This window comes from Danio rerio, chromosome 1 (assembly GCF_049306965.1).
Source record: "Danio rerio strain Tuebingen ecotype United States chromosome 1, GRCz12tu, whole genome shotgun sequence".
Classification (NCBI taxonomy): Eukaryota; Metazoa; Chordata; class Actinopteri; order Cypriniformes; family Danionidae; genus Danio; species Danio rerio.
In genome coordinates, this window is record NC_133176.1 from 47,059,918 (window position 1) to 47,083,351 (window position 23,434).

The following is a 23,434-nucleotide window of genomic DNA, read 5'->3' on the forward strand; positions in this document are numbered from 1 at the left end:
AACTATTATGGCAAACATTGAAACTTGACTATAAAATCTCAATAGAATCTTAGTTTGTAAAAATGGCATGGCACAAATTCAATTTGGCATTATATGAATGGTCAGAATGACCGCTACAGTATGATCATTTTAGTATGTAGTAGTTGGCATTCTAGTAGCTAGAATTCTTGTAGCTCCAGTGTTAAGACTGCAGATTTTATGCATGAGCAAACAAATACATTTACATACTAAAGCTAAAAGAAAGCATCATAAAGCATCATATGGCCTCTTAAATTAATGTTTCCCTCTCAAATAAAGGTATCTTGATTTAAGAATGTTTAAATATTCCTACAAGAAAACAGGAGAAAAGCCTTTTAGCAGTGTATACAGTATATTAGCAAATCAAATGAATGATAATACAAATTTAAACTAAAACACTTGTGTTTGTCATGATCGCTTGCTAATTTACAGAACAAGACCCATGTCAAAATGGCTGTGCTTAATGCTTCAGTGTGAATCTTACATCAAAAGTCCTTCTCAGGAGAATTCCTCCTTCGGGTCGCTTTGCATGTATGTTATTTCTTTGCTCTTGGCTGGGTTGGAGCAGCCGTTGTGGTGGTGGTGGTGGTTAAGCAGGCTCTTCCGGCCTGGCTGGGTGTTTGGCTCTGATGGGTCACACACGGTGACTACGGTGGTCTCCATTCGTGACATTGTGTACATGCTGCTCTGCCGCGCTACTTTATGCCTCATAGCCCGCAGCTCAAGCTCGTCATAGTCAGAGACTTGCACAAAAGGGCACCAGCGGAAAACACGTTTGAAGCCAGCGCGAAACCTGAGTCCAGACAAGAACAAATACAAGAGCAGAATAAATAACTAGACCAAGCTATGGGTAAAAAAGCAAGTTCAAATATGAATATCTTTCATTTGCACTGGCAACTGTTTTACCAATTCACTGTAACTGAATTTCCTGTTGTGAAATAATTGCCTCGAAGGAGGTGAAAACAGGCTTTCATTCAAATGCAAATACTGTAGGACAAATGACCAGAAGCCATTACAAGCAATCAATGTGTTTAGTCCAAGTGACTGAACAGAGTTTAAAAAAAAAACTAAAATCACAGGTCAAAGGTCACTGCTAGAAAAACAAGCCTAGAGTATGCTTTTAATTTTGAACTATATATAAAAAAGCCTGTCATAACAAATATTGAGGTTGGCTTGAGAACGACTATTTGGAAATCTGAAGTAGTTTTAAAGGCAACAGATGTCTGCACACATGGCTACATTAGCATACTGTACCACATTGTTAGCATGTTTCATTTGATTACTAAGCAAACTTGTCCCTCTTCAAATCTAGCTCTTACATGCAGTAGCCTACAATTTCAGCGATTTATAGGCAGATTTACAACCCACCTAATGTATTGCATTAATCAACATTGCTTGATGGTTTCTAGCAGAACTTGCACTGCTAGCACATTTTAGCACACAGCTAGCACATTTTAGTATACTGCTGATATGTTTCTAGCATGTCCCTGCTGAAAAATTGAGCTTAAACCAGACTAGGCTGGTTGGCTGGTTTTAGCTGGTCGATCAGGCTGGTTTTAGAGGGGTTTTGGCCATTTCCGGGCTGGTTTCCAGCCATTTCTAGCCTCATCTTAGCTGGTCAGGCTGGGAAATGACCAGCTAAATCCAGCTTGACCAGGACATAGGTCAACATAGCTGATTATGGCTGGGCTCCCTGGCTAGGCTGGTCAAGCTGGTTTTAGCTGGTCATCTCTCAGCATGACCAGCTAAGACCAGGCTGGAAATGGCTGGAAACCAGCCTGGAAATGGCCCAAACCACTCTAAAACCAGCCTGGTTTAATGCTTGAAAAATTCTGACCTTTATCATGTTAGCATAAATGTTTTAACACAGTTTTATGTATACAATTTAATGAACTGTAGCAACCAATAAAACACTACTAGCATGTTTTACTGCAATGCTAAATCTTTATAGCATTATTTAAAACAAAGCTAACATGTATTAACACATTACTAGCATGTTTATAACATGATTTGACCCTGTTAAAACCTGTTTAAGACTAGACCTGAAGAAATGCCTGAACAGAACAGAGAAAACTATGTTATTAACTAACAATTTTATAATTCCCACTTGCTATTGTATCTGTATTTCATTTGATGCACAAGCATGACTACATTTTCCATTCTGAAATTCATCTCACAACTGCCTTTTAACTGAAACAGGATGGAAGATAGTCACAGGCTTTCAGTCAAACGTAAATAAAGAGAAAACAAATATCTCTGCAAACGAGCGAAGGCCATTAAGCAATCAATTTGTTACATCCAAGTGACTTAACAGGACAAAGCAAAATGTTAAGTGTCGGAGGCTACTGCCATCAAAACAAGCAAATGCTTTTAATTTTTAATAATCATGTACTGCCAGCCGGTACATTACACAGCAGTCTGTATTGTGCTTTTTTTCCAACATCAGCTTATAAAGGTTCTCCCATGTCTTGTTTTCTGATTATTGAATAGCGTATGGTTGCAAACTGTTGCGCTTGGGATACTGGTGCCATTTCAAACTAAGCCAAATGGGAGCTGCAGAAATTAAATGTGGATTACTTATCATCCGGTCCTACATTTCAGCCATGTTTTCCATCTGTGGTGCATTTACATAAAGTCAATGCTATGGCTGTCCCAGCCTGATCAAGTTAATGGCGGGTAGCAACAGTTGCTAAGCTACAACTGGTAGAGTGCTCAAAAAGAAAAAAATACATATCTGCAGAGCTGTATAAAGGTCATTAGATACATGCAATGGGGAGTCATATAACAGTCATGCTCTCACAGTATGGTAGAGTAAGCTTTTAAATATACAGATGCAAAATAAAATCTACTTTAAAATGTATAAAACTAAAAATAAAATTTACTTTAAAATAAATAAATTAATAATAAATCCCAATTAATAATTAATTAAATTAATAAAAAACATGGGTGTGCAAGAGATCTGCAGAGTTTATGACGACATCAACAGTCTGAGGTATCAAGACATTTGTGCTGCCAATCACATCACAAACCACAGGAGAGGGCAAATTCTTCAGCAGGATAGCGCTCTTTCTCATACTTCAGCCTCCACATCAAAGTTCCTGAAAGCAAAGAAGGACAAGGTGCTCCAGGATTGGCCAGCCCAGTCACCAGACATGAACATTATTGAGCATGTCTGGGGTAAGATGAAGGAGGAGGTATTGAAGATAAATCCAAAAAATCTTGATAAACTCTGGGAGTACTGCAAGAACGCTTTCGTTGTCATTCCAGATGACTTCATTAATGAGTTATTTGAGTCATTGCAAAGATATATGGAGTCAGTCCTTCAAGCTCATGGGAGTCATACACAATATTCATTCTTTCACTGCAGCATGACTTTATATTCTATACTAGCCATGAGTTCTGTTAAGTAACAAGACTTTTGTCTAAGCAAAGTCAGAACTTACTGTCCTAATAAAATTAAAAAAAATTAAGGCATGATCATGTTTAATTTTAGTAAAATAAGTGTAATCTAGAGGCCTTTGTTCTTTCATATAAGTCTCTTCTGATACCAAATGATATAATATATCTATTTTTTTTAATTTATAAATAAATGTATGTAGTTTACTAAACGTAACAATCTTTGAGGTTATTTTCTAGTCTTTAAATGGTCGTGATAGAAGTTGAAAAACTAGATATAAACAGATATTTTGCATGATGTTATGCTGTATTCCTTTTTTAGCATTGGCCTGATATCCTTCTATTGTGAGTGCATGTCTTTTGCTAGTTTTTTATAAACTATTCAAGGATGAGGTGACATTTTCTTCTGCAGGGACTGATGACACACCAAGGATAATATCAATAGAAATGAACTCGTATTGACTCAAAAAATGTCTTTAATTAAAACCTTGGACCTGAATTGAGGAAATACACAGATTTACAGTACGCCTAAATACATGCTTTATTTACTGCCAATCTGAAAACAGCTTTTAAATAATAATAATAATAATAATATTAATAATTCCTTACATTTATATAGTGCTTTTCTGGACACTCAAAGCACTTTACACATTGGGGGGAATCTCCTCATCCACCACCAGTGTGCAGGATCCACCTGGATGACGCGACGGCAGCTATATTGCGCCAGACCGCACACCACACACCAGCTGATTGGTGGAGAGAAGACAGAGTGATGAAGCCAATTATGATATGGGGATGGTTAGGAGGCCATGATGGACTGGGCCAGTGGGCAGATTTGGCCATGATGCTGGGGTTAAATCCCTGCTTTTTTCGAAGGACATCCTGGGATTTTTAATGACCACAGAGTGTCGGGGCCTCGGTTTACCTGGGGTCACCAATCTCGGTCCTGGAGAGCCAGTGTCCCTGCTGGGTTTAGATCCAACTTGCCTCAACACACCTGCCTGGATGTTTCAAGTATACCTAGTAAGGCCTTAATTAGCTTGTTCAGGTGTGTTTGATTAGGGTTAGAGCTAAAATCTGCCGGACACCGGCCCTCCAGGAACAAGTTTGGTGACCACTGGTTTAACGTCTCATCCAAAAAGACGATTTATTTTTAAAGAAAAAGATAAAAAAGAAAGCCTAAATTCTAAAATCTTTAGGAAATTGTTGATGTTTTTCACCAAATACAAACTTTAAATATAATTTTAATAACTTTTTTTTTTTTTACAATGAGAAATAAAATAAAAAGTTTTTTTTTAATTTATATTTGTTTCAAACAACTTTGACATTTTTTCTAAAACTTAATAGATTTTGAAATAAGTGGAAAATGCATAGAATAGAATAGAATAGAATAGAATAGCTATTAATTGATCTTGTGGATGTTGGAATTTAAACCATGGTTTCTGTGGTCATTCATTTATGTGTTGTCAGAACTCAAAAGTTTGACGTGAAGCCTGTTTCCCATCTTTCAATTGATCTCAATATTAACAAGCCTTTCATTTTACTCATTGATTTGATTTATGAGTAATATTTCATAAAAAGAGGAACATCTCAAGGGTGCCATTACTCTATGATATAAAGCCTAATCATGCAAGAAATAACAGGAACGACACTAGTGTTGCTATGACAAAATGCATTTATGTCATAAATCTTCTGTTGTTGTGCAGCTCTGTAAATAGAGTCTTACCGGCTGTTTAGGCAGCAGTAAATAATGGGGTTATACATGGTGGAGCTCATGGCAAGCCACATGATGGACAGATAGATCTGCTGAATGAACTTCCATCGAGCCAGCTGCTTGTTCAATCCCGTCACCAGGAAATACACATGGTACGGCAGCCAGCAGAAGGCAAAGGTCACCACTACAATGATCATCATTTTCACCACCTGGAAAAAAACAAAACGAAGGCAAAAGTCAGCAATTAAGTGTTATTATGGCAACTGTGTGCATTTATTTGCAAAGAAATTAGCATTTTTCTCTAGAAAATGGCAGTTAGACAAATTAACAGTTGTTTTCACTTGTTGTGATTGAGAATGACACAGTAAAAAACGTTTTTGTCTTGTTTCTAGTCCAAATATCTAAAAACTTTGAAAATAAAAAGCATTTTTAGACAAACAAAACATAATGTCTTATTTTCAGAAATAATAAGTCAAAATTAAGATAATTAATAATAATCTGCCAATAGGATAAGCAAAATAACCTTTTTTAACTTAACCCAGCAGATTATTTATCTTGTTTTAAGGAAAAACTCACTTAATTTTGGCATGTTATTTCTAAAATCAGGACATTACTTGTCTTAAAATTAGAGGTGTGACAAGACGCTCACTCCATGAGTCAAGATGAGACATGAGAGAAGGTTCATGAGAACGAGACGAAACAAGATTTTTATACTATTTTTTTGGAATCAATGATGAAATGTATGAATGGAAAATAGTCTCTTATAGCCCGTTTCCAATGAGTGGTATGATATGGTTCGATACGCTTTTATGGCCATTTCCACTCTCAAAAGGTACCAAAAAGCAAACTGTATTTTACCACTTTTTGGGTACACTTTGCGAAGGGTACCTAGTATGACAAAAGGCGAACCTAAAGGCGAAGCTGGACGTGCAGCTGAACGCTATTGGTTTGCAGAGAAATGTCACCAGCGAGTGCACAGGCAGGAGAATGAAAAAAAAGGTAGCACAATTTTTAAATACACAGCCGAGACATTACTTCATGATAATATATACATATAATAATGAGCCATACTTAATGCATAACAGATTTAGCAAATCAGGGACTTGTCCAGCTCCCTTCCTCCTCATGTGTTTCCCCTTAGCTACAGCTGCTGGGGAAGTTTTGAGATTCACCTATGCTCAAGCTCCCCTCTCGCTCTGCAAATGAGAGGGAGCCCTGGGCTTGAGGATCCCTTCAGCTCAGGGCTCTTTCCCGGGACAGCATGCCAAACAAGGTTATGATAGCTCATTAGCTAAGTGTGAACTCTTGAAATGCTCATTTCTAGAAATTCTTTTAAGAACTTGTAGATATTTGAACTACAAACAAGACAAAAACTCTCAGTAGGAAAAGCATTTGATTTGCAGTGTAGAATTATTTAACCAAATAATGATGTTTTGAACTCATCTAGATTTTGACCCATTAAATTTACAATACAATAGTTGTGTTTAAGTAAAAAATACAAAAAATATTCTTGAATTCTTAAAGATTTCTGTATTTTGTGATTCATGTTTTTATTTTCCAATTTATTTTTGCTTTTGAATTACATTATGAGACATTAATATTTCTTCTGACAACCTTTAACATAAAAAAGTTGAAAAAGTGTGACTTTTATTAATATTTTTAATAATTTAAAGTGATAAAATGTCAGGGTCTGTGTTGTATTTTATGGTACAAAAACCTTGTAATAAGCTGCCAGAACATTTTCTGTTGTTTTACAGATTTATTTCTCTCTATATTATTTATTATACATTATATTTAGTGTTTGACATTAACACCAGCCAGCCCATCAAACGCAGGTAGATTTCAGCTGTGGTGCGTTAGACAGCCTCTCCTACTAGCCACTTTGGCCAGATGAAAACATTTTTTAAATTGAACTTTTCCTAAAAGCAGGGTTCAACAATAAAGATGGCCCAATATGCATGCAAATGTGATCTTAGAATCGAGAAGCAGCATGAGTGACAAAAATAACTGTTCGTGCGAGCAAAAGAATGAAGGTGAATAAAGAATGCGGGGATGATCACTCTCGCTAACAGCTCATGTGACGCGCACGACTGCTTAATACACGTGCGCGCTCCCGTTTCCTTGCGTGAAGCAACTATGTCTAGTAACACAATTGGTGTGATCGGTTCTCTTTCAAATAGACTAGACAAAAAGTTATGCTTATGCATCCAATGTCCTGCTGCTTTCAAGAGCTCTAGATTTGTCTTTTTGTGAGCAGAACTGGTTGCTTTAACCATTCTTTGAACAGATTAATATTTTGTCTAACAATATGAATTGTGGCTAGTAAAAATGATGAGTGGCTAGTAATGTTGAAAAACTACTAGCCACAGTGGCTGGTGATCAAAAAAGTAATGTCAAGCCCTGATTTTATTATTTCAAACTACTAAAATGTCAATAAAGGTGACTTTGTGAAACTGTAGAGATAAATTTTTCAACATCAAAAGTCGACAGATCAGAGATCAACATCCCATTATGCAATTCACAATCTTAAACAAACAAGAAACACCAAATACAGAAACTGTTAATTGACCGTTATTTTTTGTACAGTGCACTAATGACATTTCTTTCAACTGAAAAATAAAAGCCAGTGGTGTGGTTTCAGTGTTCACTGTAGACATAGAGTCAATGGTAAAAGAGTATCTCTTGCTATAATGACTAGTTGTATGCGCTTTGTAGAGAGCCAAGGGACAGATGAAAGCTCACACCACCTGAATGAGGATGCTGCCGTTGTGGAAGATCTACGGGTCATGCAAGCTGCATTGTGTTACTGACTTATACATAAAGAAGCGGGTCGAAGCCTTCCACTCTTTTTGGTCTCAATTAGATTCTTGTTTACTAAAAGACTTTGCTACAAAACAAAAAAAGATTCCTTTTTTGTCATTGGATTTGTTTATTATCTATTATTGTTTACAAATTTAACAAAAATACATTAGGGGAATAATATTTATGTTTAACAGAGTAAGACAATTTTCACAGTCATATCATATATTAATTTTAGGGCACACTTAATTTTAATGGTCTGCTGGTTGAATTTAAGTTACATTGCATCTACATGCCAACTAATTCTAATTAGATTTTAAGTAGATTGTTAGGTTGGGGGGTTAGGGTTAATGTAAGTTGGCATGTACTTGCAAAGTTTTTTTAGTCAGTTAAATGTCTGTTGAAGGAGCAGTATTAACATATATTAAGCCGACAGTCTACTACTACTCAAATGGACCATCAAAAAAACCTGTTATCTAATTTTAGTTTGGAAAAACACTTCTTTCTTTCAGTTTGGCCGAAATAAAATAAATTTTTACATTTGAAATAAAATCAGGGTTTCAGCAGGTTTCACCAAGTCAAATTTGATAAGACATTTAAAGACCACAAAGAATGAAATTTCAGATGTATATAGGGCTAAACACTAAAGACATTTTAAAGGCCCAACCTAAACAAAATAGACTTGCACCATCAAAAAATCTAATTCTATTTAATTATTTCTTAGCCACATATTTTAAATAATCTGTCAAAACAAGCAGACCTTAGTTTTATACATAAATGTTTTTCAACATAATCTAAACAAATCTTTAAATACCAAATGCATGCACAACAGACTACTATAAAATTAGTTAGGAATATAGTTAAGTGTTTACTGTTGGTGATTGGACGCGTGATGAATTGATTGGGTAGGTTTACTGTACATAAAGTAAAAATTAAGACCCGTTTAAAATGGTTTAAGACCTACAAGACAACATTTCAGTGAATGTAAGACTTTTTGAGGCCTAAATAAATTTTGTTTTTGAAGTTTGAGCATTTTAAAATGTTTTAAGACCCAGTGAATACCCTGTAAAATGCTAATGCCAATATTATAGCCACCCTAGCATTTTTTTTTTATTTTATTTTTATTTTATTATTGAAATTTTAACAGTGGCAACAGAACAAAGATACTAGAGCTTGAAACTGTTGTCCAGTTACTTGCCTTATTAACCTAACTTGACTTGTAAACGTAGTTAAGACTTTAAATTGCATTTAAAGCTGAATACTAGTATCTTGCACAATAACTGATAAAATACAGTGTTCTATCATAATGGCAAAGACAAAAGTATGCAGGTATACAGAAGAGCATCTCTGAACGCGAAACATGTGAGACCTTGAAGCGGATGGGCTACAGCAGCAGCAGACCACACCGGGTGTCACTCCTGTTAGCTAAGAACAGAAAACTGAGGCTACAATTTGTACAGGCTCACCAAAATTGGACAACAGAAGATTAGAAAAATGTTGCCTGGTCTGATGAGTCTTGATTTCTGCTGCGACATTCGAAGAGTAGGTTCAGAAATTGCAAAAAACATCTCAGACTGGTTTCTTGAACATGACATTGAGTTCACTGTACTCAAATGGCCTCCACAGTCACCTGATCTCAATGCAACAGAGCAGCTTTGGGATTTGGTGAAACAGGAGTTTCACATCATGGATGTGCAGCTGACAAATCTGCAGCAACTGGAGCAAAGTCTCTCAGGAATATTTCCAGTACCTTGTTGAATCTATGCCACAAAGGATTAAGGTAGTTCTGAAGGCAAAGAGGGTTCAACCCAGTACTAGAAAGGTGTACCTAATAAAGTGGCCGGTGAGTGTGTATATTATATGTAATATTTTAATATAAAAAATGTATTTATTCATGTAAAAAATATATATAATAGTATATGTATAAAAAACAAAGAGCAGCCTCCTCGCAATGCGACAGTGTGACCGACTTTGTTTCACACTGGCGAAAACAAAGAGAACAGCAGAGGAGCAATCAGATCACAAACGGTTATACGGCTGTGTTTTTACTCATTATGCTAATTCATCAAGACACTGCCTGTCATTCAAATACTCCCGCACCCAAAAGCACCAAACAATGTCAGGCTACCAAAATCTTGCTCATGCAACCTTCAAGCTCAGACACTCTGGGCAAGAAATGCGTCTGCGGCAAGACAGAAAACCCCAGGCAACACATTTATAACAAAAACAAGGACACCACATGAGGTCTTCACTAGCTGGGTTTCCATTCTAACGTGAAGCAAATCTTTTGAAAGTTTGCAAAAAACAAACAAACATTTAATTACTTGCATTTCCATTAAGTTGTTAGAGCAGTTCACTGTAGTATTGGTAACTTAGCAACCAGTAGTAAACAAGAAGAGCATAATGGAGACAGCTGATTTGTCATTATTTGTGTGTATTGTGTTTAATGCAATGTCAGGAAATGAATTTTCATCTCCCGTTATTAACATTAACCCTTTTCGCCAACTATATCATGAATCATATTAAGTGAGCATACATTTTGTTAACGAATTAAGTGATTTTTATTTGAAGTTTGCCATTTGTTTCTTGCTATACTTAAAAATGCAAAATGCGCATTAACACATTCCTCTGTGTTCAGCAAATATGCTCCTGAACATCACATACAACATTAAGTTGTAAGGCTATGTAATATATATATTATAATTCTGACTTCAACCATATATATATATATATATATATATATATTTTCAACACATTTCATAATAGTTTTAAAAACTCATCTCTAATAACTTTTTTATTTTATCTTTGCCATGATGACGGTAAATAATATTTCACTAGTTATTTTTCAAGACACTTCAATACAGCTTAAAATAACATTTAAAGGCTTAACTAGGTTAACTAGGCAGGTTAGTGTAATTAAAAACTATAGCATGGGCTACTAATTTTGTCCCTAAAATGGTTTCATAAAAATTAAAATCTGCTTTTACTCTAGCCGAAATAAAACAAATGAGACTTTCTTCAGAAAAAAAAAATATTATCAGACATACTGAGAAAATTTCCTTGCTCTGTTAAACATAATTTGGGAAATAGTTCAAAAAGAAAGAAAAAAGGGGGGCTAATAATTCTGACTTCAACTGTATATCATATCATGTTATGCATAACCTATATATTTCACGATTTAACATAACTCTAATAGGGTATGTGCACAGCTAGTGTTTCTTCTCATACTGATAAACTTTCGGTGAATGGTTAATGTGACTTTTTTCAATTTGATTTGGTTCCTTTTACAGCATTGATGTTATAATGTAATTACAGTTCATTCAGTTAAATAGACGTAAGGATGTATTTAGTTCTTCAAGCGTAAAATGAGATGAAAAGCTGTTTACATGAATTAGCCATCAGGATCAACAGGCGAGCATGGAAACTCCATTAAAATATTGGGGGAAAATAAATGTTTTATTATTCTTAATATCTCGTCTGTTTTAATGAATATAACTTAAATAAAACAGTTTTATTTAAATGCACCAAAAGTAATTATTTTTTTCTAATCTTTCATCTATTTTTATCTCTCTTTTCTCTCTCCTATATTTAAATCTGAAATGGATATATATTTGAACATATATAAAATGATTGCAAATAAAGTTAAACATACTTATTTTTAATTCTAAAGTTGGAAAATCTCCATAGTAACTTAATTTAGCTTAATTTAGCCTGCTTTCATGCAACTAAGTCAAGGCTAAATTCAGCTAGGATAACCTTTTGTGCAATATCCCTCTGTTGTCTCACCCCTGTTTGTAATCTGTTCAATCTTGTTCTGTGAATTTATACCTCTTTTTTGGTTTAGTTCGTTGTCTTGTATTGAATTGAAGAGTCTTGAATGTCTGTGAGGGAGCCTACCTGTGACAGGTACCATGTAATCATTTATATTGTTAACAATATATGAAATGACATATATTGTGATATAAGATTTTTGGATTACAGCTGAATTTAGAACTATTAGCCCTGCTGAATTATTAGCCCCCCTGAACATATTTTTCTCCAATTTCTGATTAAAGCAAAAAAGATTTTTATTTGTTTTACATATTTCTAAACACAATAGTTTTAATAACTGGATTCTATTATTTTTGCCATGATGACAGTATATAATGTTTGACTAGATATTTTTAAGACACTAGTATTCAGCTTAAAGTGATATTTAAAGGCTTAACTAGGTTAATAATTAGGTATATTAAGGTAATTAAGCAATTCATTGTATAATGATGGTTTGTTCTGTAGACTATCGAAAAACAATTTTATCCTAGCATAAGAGGGCTAATATTATTGGCCTTAAAATGTGTGTGTGTTTTTTTACGGCTTTTAAAAAATATATAGGAATTACTGTGTGAAAAAAAAAAATCCTTGCTCTGTTAAGCATCATTTGATAAATATTTGAAAAAGAAACAAAAATTCACAGAAGGGTAAATAATTTTGACTTCAGCTGTATATGACAAAAATCTCATAATCACGATAGAAGTCATGGTATATGAACTACTGTATATATGCTTCTACTTGGGCTGAGCTATTTATGGCTCAACCCAAGTTGTAACATATATAGTTCACGTAGAACCATCACAGTTTCTCATTCAGATCTCTGATGCTTTTACCGCTCTGCTGTCCAACTGTGCTGTGTGTGAAGTCACTGTGTGCTTCTCCATCCTGTCAGTTTTATTCTCTCCTCAAAATCTGTGCTCTCTCTTCAAGCTAAGTGTCCTTCTGCCACTGCAGGGTCTTCTGCCATAACAAATCCATTTCCCGTCCTTCAAGAGGAAGATTTTTTTTTTCAGTCGTCACCTCATATCTGATTGGAGGAGACTCTCGCTTCACTCCATTAATGAATTTAATTACACTGTTCAAGAGCAGAGATTCGTTAGGTCTCCTTCAGACGGAAAAATCTCTCCACCTCAGGAACTCAATGAATGAGCAGCTAAATATCTGAAAACAATCATTATATAATTTCGATACTGACATCATTAAAAGAGTCATTTTAAGGTGTCAGGAAGACATTGGTCTCTTAAGACGAGTTTATTGTATTATGAAACATTTACCTAATTTTAAAAAGGGATTTTATTTTTAATTAATACATTTATAATAATATTAATAATAATAATAATAATAATGATAATAATAATAATAATAAAAATAATAATTATTATTATTATTGTTATTATTATTATTATTATTATTATTTATTTATTTATTTTATTTATTATATTATTTATTTTTTTCTGTGTAAGCTGGAAAAAAAGTTTAGATTTTATTTTAAATTCCATAAAGCCCACAGAATATTCATTCTTGTGGTTCTCAATTAAGCAGCGGTTCTCAATTCCGGATCTCAGCCCCCAGCCCTGGTAAAGTCTAAATCGGATACACAGCCGGCCGAAAGTGCGATATGCCCATTAATATAGCAGCAAATTTTTACGCTGTATAACAATAATTAATATTTTTACAGCACTGTGATGGTTGGGTTTAGGGTTGGGGTGGGGGAAGCCGTTAAAAAAATAAAATTTATTGGGTAATTTAATAGATAACATCAATAATACTCAGTACAACTATACTGTTTTTACCTTACTGTGACGGTTGGGTTTAGGGTAGGGGTAGATGTTAAAAAACACAATAAATCGGAAATGTTATAAATATACAAATTATTCTTGTTAACTTCCGGCCACAACCATTTCCAATCTAGCAACAACCCCCTGCCCCGCACATTTTGTATGTCTTCCTTACCGAACACGGCTGATTCAGATCATCAGCTCGTTAATAGAGAGATCCATGAACTAATACTGAGTGTCAAATAGAGAGACATACAAAGTGAAGTTTCACAAACTAATATCGAGAGGAGCACGTGATATGATCGACGACAGCTGATCCTCATCGCTAATCATTAGCTAGCCTATCAGATCATTCTATAACCACTATAAATATCCTGCCTAAACTTCATTCCTTATCTTCGTTTTTTGGAAAGCACCCACCCCTATCCTTCCCTCCTCCCTAAATCTCTTCCATGATCGGGCAACACGATGGCTCAGTGCCAGCACTGCTGCCTCGCAGCAAGAGGGCCACAGGTTCAAGTTCTAATCAAGCCAGTCGACACTCTCTGCACGGTGTTTGCATGTTCTCCCCGTGTTTGCGTGGGTTTTCTCTGGGTCCTCCGGTTTCCTCCCACAGTCTAAAAACAAGTACATAAGTGAATCGTAATACAGTCACAAGCACCTAACGCATACATACTTAATCTATCAGAACAACCTATTAGCCAGAGTATAAAGGAGGCACTCGAGAAACACCTGGGGCCCCATGTATCAACGCTGCGTACGCACAAAAACTTTGCGTACGCCAGGTTTCACGCTCAGAATCGCTCACGTTTGGATTTACTAACAATGAACTGAACGTGGGAATGTGCGCAGCTTCACGGCAGCTTTCTGGCTGGCGTACGCACATTTTTTGTGCGTGTCTGTTTTATTTCCATTGGCGACTCCTAGAGGCAGTTGTGTTAAATTCCTCTCTACAAAGTGTCTGAGCCTTGCAATGGCAGCTGTATGAGACGGGTTCATCTAGCAGGTAAATAAGGTTTCCATACCATACAGTTGAACAGCTAAACATTAAAGCACAATTTGCAGCAGTCGCCTGTTTTCCCAATGTAATCTGAGCTATCTACTGCACACACATTGCTATAAAGACACTATCTGAAGATGAATTTGCATGAGTGAATCAGAAACATTTCCATTCAATAAATGTGCAAATAAAATATGATGCACAAACTTATTGATGATTCCTACTTGTCTTTCTCGTGATAAATAGTTGGCAAAATCTGATATGTAGCGGGGAAAAAAAAGAAAGAATTCATTAGACGCTGGATTCGAGCCGAGTTCATGCTCGAACGTGTCAATACATGATCACATGTGTCTCGGGGTACGCAGTGTTTCATACATCTGAATTTTTTTCTGCGTATGCACATTTACAGCTTTGTGCGTACGCAATGTATTAGTAAGATTTCCATGCAAGTCTTCGTACATGAGGCCCCTGATCTTTTATCCCTCCTAATGCTCATTGACCAGGCGGGAACCTTGGTCTCATCTATCTCCGAGCTCAGGGTTCTCTCCCGGGACAGCATGCCAAACCTGCTACCATAGTTGAACATTATCTAAGTGTGAACTCTTGAAATGTGCAGGTTGGGAGGGCTCGAGGACTGGAATGAATTGAGAACCACTGTGTTATGGCCCGTTTCCACTGAGTGGTACAGTACGGCACGGTTTGTTACACTTTCATGGTATGCTTTTTTTTTTTTATTTACGCTTTTATATTTCACTGTCAAAAGGTACCAAAAAGCAAAACGTACCGTTTCTAAAGGGTACCTAGCATGACAAAAGGTACCAAAAGGTGGAGCTAGACGCACAGCTGAGCGCTATTGGTTGTCATGGTTGTCAAACTGTCACGTTTAATTATTATCATCCTGTTTTGGACTATTATGAACTTAGAATTACAGAAACATTTTTTAACCAGAGGTTACATGTGCTGTACCATTAGTACCCTTTTGGCAGTGGAGACACAAGCCATTAGAGAACTCGATGCTAAAATCTAAATGGCATCTTGTTTATTTTACTGTATAAATGCCCATTAGGTAATACACATATATTTGTGTCTATAGATTTGTATAGCTACCTATTATCTAGAAACTTTAAAAGGCTGTGCCTCTGACTGCGCATGTTCACTAAAATACAGAAAAAGTGAAGGATAATTTAAACATAAAGCTAAAAGAAAAAAGTAAACACTAGTAAATATTCCAACCACCATCACTCCAATGGCAGGCATATTTATGATAAATTTCAATATTTTAGTGTTTTTTTTGTACTGTAATTAATGCCTCATTCACACTACAAGCGAGCCAATAGGAGCACCAGTGGAGCTCACTCTGAGGCCGGTTGTATTCTCTATGCTGTAGACCTACACAAACCTGCGTTTGCAGCAGGTCACCACCCAGAGTGACAGGCAGCAACAAAGTCGCTGCTAATGTAAAAGAGGGATAAAATTTTATTTTCACTTAATTGAAGTTTGATAATTATTTTCCTATTATGTCTTACTATTTACTTAAAACTGAAGTTGAAACTATAGAAATGGTGTCATTGTTCAATTTGAAATCTCAATATTCAGTCAGTTTTCGCAACATAGGCTCAAGGTAAAATAGTTATCATGTAGTCATATAGTTTTAAAATATGATCAAAGATGGTGTTTATATATATTTTCATAAAACACAGTACTAATGTTTTAATTTTAGAAGATGGCAGAAATCAGTATTAGGTGGACTAACCCTTATTTTTACTCACAACATGTGAAAACATTTGTTATATTGACCAACAGTCAATAAAGGTAAAATACATCAATCCTATAATCACAGTATATGAATGTGAAATGTAAAAGAATATTCTTTATAGAATAAAACAAACATTTAATGTAGAGTTCACCCAAAAAAGAAAACTTACCACACAAAAATATATATTTTTAAAAAATCTAAAAACTGTAACCATTGACTTCGACAGTAAGATAAACAAATACCATAAAAGTCAATGCTTACCGGTCTCCAACAAGGACAGTGTGAGCAAATGATAACAGAATTAAAATGTTTGTCTGTGAACTAACCCTTTACCATTTTCATTCATTCATACATTCATTCGTTTTCCTTCAGCTAAGTCCCTTATTTATCAGGGTTCGCAACAGTGGAATGAACCAGCAACTATTTTGGCATATGATTTACAGTATGCAACAGATGTCCCTCCAGCCACAATCCAGTACTGGAAAACTTTTAACATTTTATTCACACATCATTTACATATATCTTTCTCTTCATATATCAGCCAACCCTTACAATAAGCATACCAAATATAACTCCAGCCTTTCATAAATGAATAACCCTGAAACCTAAATCAAAGGAAAGATCAAAGGCGCATTTCAAAGACACTCTCTGTTAAAGCTACGCCATTAATACGTTCGGAAACATTACGTTGAAGACACATAAAACACAAATGTAATTTTAGAAAGTCACATTCTTCAAAAGAGATCTTTTTTATTTTATTTCACCCCTACCAGTATAACCATTTCATCAGTATTCCAACCCCAATAGCATATCTTTGTGTTTTTTTCCCAGAGATGCCATCAGAATATTCCCAACCCCATTACAAAGACCCAGACAGAGACGGTGGCCGATCTACAGCTCAGCAGGAGCTGAAAGTGAGAAGTCTGGAGGTAAAAGGAGGAAAGCTTATATGATTGCTGCTCACGCTTTCCTTCAAGCCAGAGTTTTCTCCCCAGATAGAAGCATCTGCATACTGAAGGCCGCCGCGTTTGGCCCGACAACAGCTTTGTTTCCTCTTATCTCACCCTGCCTCTTCAAATCCAGATGGAGGAGAAGAGATCTCAACCCTTATCTCACCCTGCCTCTTCAATCCAGAGATGGAAACCAGACAAGGGCGCTCCCGCACAAATGGAAGTCTTTTTTTGGGGGAGATTTGCGCTTGAATGCGGACTCTAGACATCCGGGGCAAACAGAGACTGGAGATCTTTCTTGATGTTGAAGAATGAAGGATGGTCAATGAACTGATCAATACACTGATAGAGTTCATAAGACAGACAACAAAAGAGCTGGTGCTTAAATCAAGCTCGAGGGAAGAAAAGAAGAAGAAGTAGTCACCACGGGTAGACAATTATTAATATGTTTCCTATCCCAGTTCAAGAGGAAAAATGATTCATTGGATTTGTTAAATGTTTTAAAGGTACAGTAAGTGTTTGCAAACAACTCATACTGACTGAATTTGAACTAGTTAAAGCTGAATATTACTGGATTTAATTTTTTTTTAAATTTATTCATTCATTCATTTTCCTTTGGCTTAGTCAGTTCCCACATAGCAAAATTTATCTGGCACAGATCTGGCCCACATAATTAGCTTTTGCTCGGCCCACATGCTGCAATGAGTTATGGTATATGATTTGACCTAGTCTAGCTTCCATAAAAGTGCCAAACATGGACCATATCTGGGCCAAGTCTCAGCCAAGTTAATAATCCATAACTGGGCCAGATATGCTGGTGTGTCACGCCTGTAATGAATTTGATAAACCCATGAAGGATTATGCTTCATGGCTGTGCTTTTTCTCGACCCGATTGGTAGAATTTTTTCTTTAATTTAAATGCATTTTAAAATTGGGACAACATAGGCCAAACTTATGTAGCCCACATATACTGTACAGTTTTTAACATCTGGGCCAAATACTCCATTTGATCTGGGTTAGGGTTAGGGTTGTATGTGCTGCCTTAAAGACGATGCCACCTCTGCCAAACTTGAGTCATGTTTGGCCCACATACTGTAAGCCAGTGCCGGACGAATGCCTGCTGTGCCAGCTTTATGCCAAATGTGGGCCAGAATTCTTTGCTACCTGGGTTTAGTGATCAGGGGTCGCCACAGTGGAATGAACCGCCAACTTATCCAACATATGTTTTACACAGCGGATGCCTTTCCAACTGCAACCCAGTACTGGTAAACATCCATACACACTGATTCACGCTCATAAACTGCACATAATTTTAGTTTACATAGCGCATGTCTTTGGACTGTGGGGGAAACACCTAGGAGCAGCCGGAGGACACCTACACAAATACGGGCCGTGTCGCCCTTGCTTAAATTTAGCCCATATGTATTGCTTGCAACCACTTACCTTAGAAAAAAATAGTAAACTTAATTAATATTTTTTTTCAGTTTGGAGTGGTCAAGAAGATGGTCTGCTTGATCTACCCAACCAGAATACAATGGGAAAAAATAGTTGTGATTTTAGCAGTACGTGCAACAGTAAAAACCATCACCTCAATCCTGGACTGCCAAACAATAGTGGCATAGAAAATCACCTATAAGAAATCAAGGTCAAGTTGACCTGAACGCTTGCAAAAACATAAACGTAGTGCTAACGAGAGCGAACAAAAAAAGGTTGTGATTGTAACAATAAATACTAGTTAAATCCATCACTTTCCTCAAAAAAGAAAAGATTTTAACTACTTGTTCAAAGATTTTTGCTACTTTACATTTAAAATGCACTAAAACATCACAATTCTTGAGATAAAAACTGAATTGTCTTATGTTTAATCCACTTAAATTTGTAAAAACAATACAATTTATTTAATCCATTTGTGTTAGGACAACATGAAAGAATTGAGTGCAACCCAGCATTTTTTACAAATCTGGGTAGGGTTGCACCAGCTGTTCTTAGGGCAAATCGTAGTTAGTAGGTCGGAAGCTCTCCATAAAGTCAAGCATAGTCACACTGAATGACGTAATATCCAAAAAGAAGCATTTTATAGTTAAGCGGCTTCAAAATTCAACAACTAATGCATCTATAGCTATATAAGTCTTTATCGTCACCTTGGAATTATAAGGTTCTTTCTGCTTTCTGAATTTTGAGATTTTGAGCTAAGTTTTTGCATTACATATAGCAAACAGTATGTGTGTAACATTTTTTTTTTAAATAAAAAGTCTAAAATGTAAACAACTTATAAAAAATATCCTATAATGTAAATAAGTTCTTATTTAATAAGAATATGTCAATAACTCAATTTTGACAAAAATGACGGACAGAACCTTATAATTCCAAGGTGACGATTTATAACTGTCCTATAAAAATTAAATAATAAATTACATTTTTATGTGCATTACATTACAGTCGGTCACTAATAACAGATGACGCATATATAACTGCTTCGCGAGCCGTGAATGCATGCAAAATACACATGAAGTTATCAAAACATTAAACTTTTAAACTAATATCCTACACGTGAAAGAGAAAAGAGCAGGCAGAATAACTTCTCATTTTAATTGATGGATACAATTAACAAAAAACACTCCTTGAAAGACAATTAAACTGTTCTTTCACAAACTGAAACAAATGTGAGATTTGAAGAATATGGAGAATATGGAGAATATGAAGGCTGTGAGTAGAGAGAGATCATTATGATCACAAGCTCCTCTATGTAAACTAATCTCACCGGCATCTCTTTTCTACCGTTATACATGGGGGGAGCCTGCCGTAAATATTTAGTTGGTTGTAGTGTTACGTTTAAACTAAGGCCGAATCCCAATTCTATTTTTGTACCCCTACCCCCTCACAACAGAGTATGAAGGGGACAGGCTTCAAAATTTACCCCTAAGAAATGGGACAGCACTACAAGACCAGAACACATCATTATCAGGGCCGTATTAAGAACTCATTGGGCCCTGGGGCTACAATAAATCCAATGGCCCCTCTTTTAATCTTTTTACCTCACAAAATATATATACTAATTGTTGTTGTTGTTATGAATATTATTGTTATTATCATTTTTTATATTTGATTATTTTGTATTTTTCTATTTTATTAAAATAGGCCTGCTAGTATACAAAACTGAGTAATGACATAATATGAACTTTAAAGTGGCGACGCAGTGGCGCGGTAGTGCTGTCACCTCACAGCAAGAAGGTCGCTGATTCGAGCCCCGGCTGGGTCAGTTGGCGTTTCTGTGTAGAGTTTGCAGGTTCTCCCTGCGTCCGCGTGGGTTTCCTCCGGATGCTCCGGTTTCCACCACAGTCCAAAGACTTGCGGGTCAGGTGAATTGGGCAGACTAAATTGTCTGTAGTGTATGAGTGTGAATGAGTGTGTGTGGATGTTTCCCAGAGATGGGTTGCAGCTGGAAGGGCATCCGCTGCGTAAAAACGTTCTGAATAAGTTGGCGGTTCATTCCGTAAAAACAACAAATAAATTGCAATACTTCCTAAATTAGTGCTTTATAATAAATACTTTAAATAGGGGTTTACCTTTAAAAAGGTTCTTTACCTTTAAAAAGAAACTTTAGCTGACTATAAATCCCTAAATATATAATATCTTTAATATTCATGCTTCTATAATATCCAAAATAGCTTATTGTGGTCAAGCATCCTTATTTTATTTATTTATTTAATTCATCAAATATAATGTGTGATGAAAGTCAGCGCCATTGTATCATTGCTCCATATTATGGAATTTTATTACTGTCATTTTCATAAAAGGGGCAAAGTAAACATTCATGAACAAAAAAGGTTTGCTTTCTAACTGGTTTAGTTAGACTTGCTGTAAAGTGTTTTAAAGAGTGTTTTTACTTGAGATAGATTCACCGCAACGATGGATATTTTGGTAACTGCTTGTGTAGGCTATTTTAATTTTTTCCACACTGTCTCGGTTATATTGTGTGATGGAAGGATTGTGCAGGCGCGCGCCGGTTTGAGTCTAGCTGTAACGACCGCCTGGCCGAGACAGTGGTTTAGGGATGAGTCCATTCAGTTTGATTCTGGCTATTCCAACTTTTGTTACTACATGTGCAAGTGTATCAATGAAAAAGACTGTTTGTATTTTTTTTTTGTTCCACTACGAGCTTGTTTAGCCAACCAACATTTCAAATTACGCACTGCTGTGTGAGTTTCCTTAATATTTACCAGAATTCCTTCACATCTATTGCCTTCATGTTTATGATACATTACTATTGTTCATTTATTTATTTTTTCCTCATCAGTAAAGTTTGATGTTACATCCAATGTTAAACAATCCATTATATTAGTGTCAAGTGTTACCAAGATGGTGTTTAGTCGCTGGGTGAATTAAATCAAGCATATCTCTACTTCTTTTAAAATGAGGATTTTTCTTATTCTTGGTTTATGTCCAGTTTGCTCACATTTAAGAGAATGAAAAAACTATTCTTCACTATAAAAGTGAAACCCACACAAAAGAACCTGAAAAAAGTATTTAGAATAAAATCTAAGATGGTACTTAGAGGTTTTTGCATCTGAACTCTTCATATACGAATACACAATGTACATATAGCTATATACAGCATATGGTGTATATAAATTATAAAAGAAAATGAATTTCTAAAGAGCCTGGATTGGCTGGATAGCACAAACAATACATAAGTGGCATAGAAAAATCACCCATAAGAATCAAGGTCAAGTTGACCTGAAAGCTTGCGAAAACAAAAGCGTATAGTGTTATACGAGAGTGAATTATTCAAAACCCTATGTGTGACAGCATTTTTTTTTTTTCTCTGGACCAGTGTCTGTGATGAGGTGTTTGCTCTCTGTCAGCATGAGGAAGTAGAAATGCAAACTGCTGTGCATGGCTATGTTTAGAATGACAAACAGGAGATGAAATCAAAAAGACAATGCCACTGGGTGACCACTTCTTCCTGGCTTTAGCCTTATTACTTTAAATACCCTTTCATTGCTTTGTAGCGAGTTTGTAGCAAATTTGACATACCTCTATTTTCTAATGTATAAGTTTTATTTTTGTTTATTTTATTTTATTTATTATTTATATTGTTTATATTGTATTTATTCATTCATTCATTTATTTATTTATTTTATATTGATTCATTAATTTTCCTTTGGCTTAGTCCCTTTATTAATCAGGTGTTGCCAAAGCGAAATGAACTGCCAACTTATCCAGCATGTGTATTAAGCAGCGGATGCTCTTTCAGCCGCAACCTAGTACTGAGAATTTTAATTTATTTAGTTATTTTGTTTTGTTTTTTAAAACCATTGTTTGTCAGTTCTTTTAAAATGACTTATTTTGAGAGTCTGCTGTTTACTGTTTACCATAGTATTTTGAGCCAGAATGAAGATATTCTAACAGAACACTGTATATATATTCATATGTATAAATGTATATTGGAAAATGTATATTAATAAATATTATTTAGATCTTCTACTGTGCATTAGCATTAACAAGTGTTAATTAGTGGCAAAAGTAGCTAATAAATGGCAAAAATACCACTGAAATCAATAATAATGTTCTATAAATTAAAGATAAATGGGCTAAAAATATCCATGCTGAATTGCACTAAATATACTTTGACTTTTAGTATTAAATGAATGTAAAAGCTCTTATTTTGAAGTGTCAGTTTGTGACACTACCTTTAAACCAGTGCACATTGCTTGTATTTAATATAAGACATATATTTTGTTACTTTTGAAAAAACAAAATATCAATCACACACATTTTGGATGTGCTTTGAAACACAATGATGAATCAGATGAGTTTATATGAGTAACAGGTGAATCACCCCTTTTTGCTGCAATAAACAAAGAGCACATACACTACCTGACACAGGGCTTGCAATTGTTTCTTTTAAAACAAATAATAACTTGACTTCTAGTTGAACATTTGGTATCAGAAGAGGTTTATATAAAATGCAAAGACCTCTAGATTATGCTTATTTTACCAAAATAAAATACAATCATGTCTTGATTTTTAAATATTTAATTACAGTGAGGTCTGACCTTGCTTAGACAAAAGTTGTCACTTAACAGAATAGAATATACAGTGTAGAATATAAAGTAATGGTGCAGTGGGAAAAGATTCATGTGTATGACTCATATAAGCTTGGAGGACTGCATCCATACATCTCTGCAATGACTCAAATAGCTTATTAAT

The 23,434-nt window shown here is 35.4% G+C and overlaps 1 protein-coding gene across 1 annotated transcript in view; it reads right to left on the minus strand.

The window, feature by feature from the left end:
* Window positions 1-477: 477 nt before the first annotated feature.
* tacr3a (tachykinin receptor 3a) overlaps window positions 478-23,434 on the minus strand; it is a 60,759-nt gene continuing 37,802 nt past the window's right edge. The window contains exons 4-5 of the mRNA NM_001256638.1: window positions 5,141-5,337; window positions 478-811 (exon numbers count right to left, since the gene is read on the minus strand). Of these exons, the coding sequence (NP_001243567.1) occupies window positions 517-811; window positions 5,141-5,337 (492 nt within the window). The 3' untranslated portion in view covers window positions 478-516. The remainder of the gene's footprint in view (window positions 812-5,140; window positions 5,338-23,434) is intronic.